The 1,797-nt window shown below is 59.1% G+C and overlaps 1 protein-coding gene across 1 annotated transcript; it reads right to left on the reverse strand.

Annotated features, from left to right (window-relative positions):
• Window positions 1-435: 435 nt before the first annotated feature.
• LOC135100965 (uncharacterized) lies at window positions 436-1,382 on the reverse strand. Its single transcript, XM_064004580.1, has 3 exons — window positions 1,335-1,382; window positions 926-1,082; window positions 436-584 (listed from the first exon to the last, which is right to left on the reverse strand). The coding sequence occupies exons 1-3, from the start codon at window positions 1,380-1,382 to the stop codon at window positions 436-438; spliced, it is 354 nt and encodes a 117-aa protein (XP_063860650.1).
• Window positions 1,383-1,797: the final 415 nt, after the last annotated feature.

Consider the following 1,797-nt stretch of genomic DNA (forward strand, 5'->3'; position numbering starts at 1 on the left):
CCAGTGCAGGGGACCCCAGATACTAGATTCATTGACCTCTGTCCCGGCGCTCCTTCCCTCTTGCTGGAAAGTTGTCTCTGCGTGGCTTCACCGCCATTACCTCAAGATCCGGAACGGCACCAAGGACCTGCTGCCACAAGGAGCGCCTCAGGCGGCTCAGGATGCACTAATGACCTGCGGATGGGCCACCGTGACCCTGATTTTGCCAGGTTGTTGTTGGCCGAGCCGCGTGGAGGGCACAGCGGGTCACAGTAGCGACGATCACAGTAACACAGGACACGCCACACCTCCTAGGATCGCCCGGGCCTCTTCTATTGATCCTGCCGACTGCCGCAACGCCTGCACAGACTCCTTCACCTCGTGACTTTCCATTCTGAGCCCCGCGTCCTGCACCGCGTCCGCCATCCTGTTTCTGGCTCTGAGTCCTGCCTCTCCTTACCTCTCCGATCCTTGGTCCTTCCTTCCCTCCCGTCCTCTGCCTTCCAGCCCAGTTCCCCTGCTCCTCATCTCTCCACTCTTCTTTCCTGCTCCTCCGTCGATCCATCCTCTTCCTCCTACGCCGCCCTGCCGTCCAATCTCCGCCGCTGTCGCAATCAGGGTCATTTGGTATCCCTGCGTTGCCCAGCTGCCGCGGCCAGGGCCTCTCACCCGCGCAGCCCCGCCGCCCCCGCCCTCCTCCGCCACCCATCATCACGAAAAGCGGACTCAGTGCCTTACGCCCAGCTCCTCCTCCTCCTCCTCCTCCTCCTCCTCCTCCTCCTCCTCCTCCTCCTCCTTCTGTACTATCCTGTCTCTCTCAATAATAATAAGAGTAGAATAATTACCCAAACAGCCATGTAAGGACCTCAGGGTCTTTTGTTGTTTGGTCTTCCTTTGTATATTCCTTTGTATATTCCTCCTCCTCCTCCTCCTCTTCCTTCGGTACCGTCGCCGCCGCCGCCGCCGCCGCCGCCGCCGCCGCCGCCGCCGCCGCCGCCGCCGCCGCCGTCGTCGCCGCCGTTGCTCCTGCCATTGGTGGACTGGTGCTGGACTGCGTTCCCCCCTGGCCGCCAGGACGCATCAAGACGCAGGACCGTGTTATTCTGGCAAGAATTACAGAATTAAAGTAGCTCGGGGACAACGTAAGAGAAGGCGGGGATGTTGGCTGCGAGATATGTGACGGGAGGAGACGGGAGGACCCTCATTAAGGAAGCCCAGGGGAGGAAGACGCAGGAAAGAAGGATGGCGGGAAGGAGAAAAAGAAGAAGACTGAAATAAAAGAAGGATTAGGATTAGAAGCACGAGGTAACTGCGGCGGCGGCGGCAGAGTTAGGTACAGCGAGGAAAGGATTTACTGTCGTGTGCCACAAACAACTCTCCTTGATGCATAACACCCGCACCATTTCCCCACCCCCGCCTTGCTGCCTCCTTTATCTCAGTCCCCTCGCCCCTCAGCCCCTCAGCCCCACTTCTTTCAGTGCCCCCTGCCCTCCACCACGTCGTCTACTCCTCCACTATTTTTCTTCCCCTCAGCATTCCTGTAAAGTTCCCGGAGTACCCATAAGTGCCCGAGAAAGGAGCCAAGGTCGTGTCCCCCATCAAGTGCCACGTGTCACCTGTCGTGCCCTAATGAGGCACCCCTCCCCTGCCTCTCAGTGCTCTGTGTGTCTAGTTGGTGCTTGTTAGGGGCTGGAAGGAGGGATAGAAGGGATAGAAGGTCCCGTCGGGTGGCTTGAGGGAGAGCAAGACGGGAAGCGGAAGGGACAGAGAGGGATGTCTGAGGGAGGAGACGAGACTGAGAGATGGAATGAGTAATGC

This window comes from Scylla paramamosain, chromosome 5, assembly GCF_035594125.1.
Source record: "Scylla paramamosain isolate STU-SP2022 chromosome 5, ASM3559412v1, whole genome shotgun sequence".
NCBI lineage: Eukaryota > Metazoa > Arthropoda > Malacostraca > Decapoda > Portunidae > Scylla > Scylla paramamosain.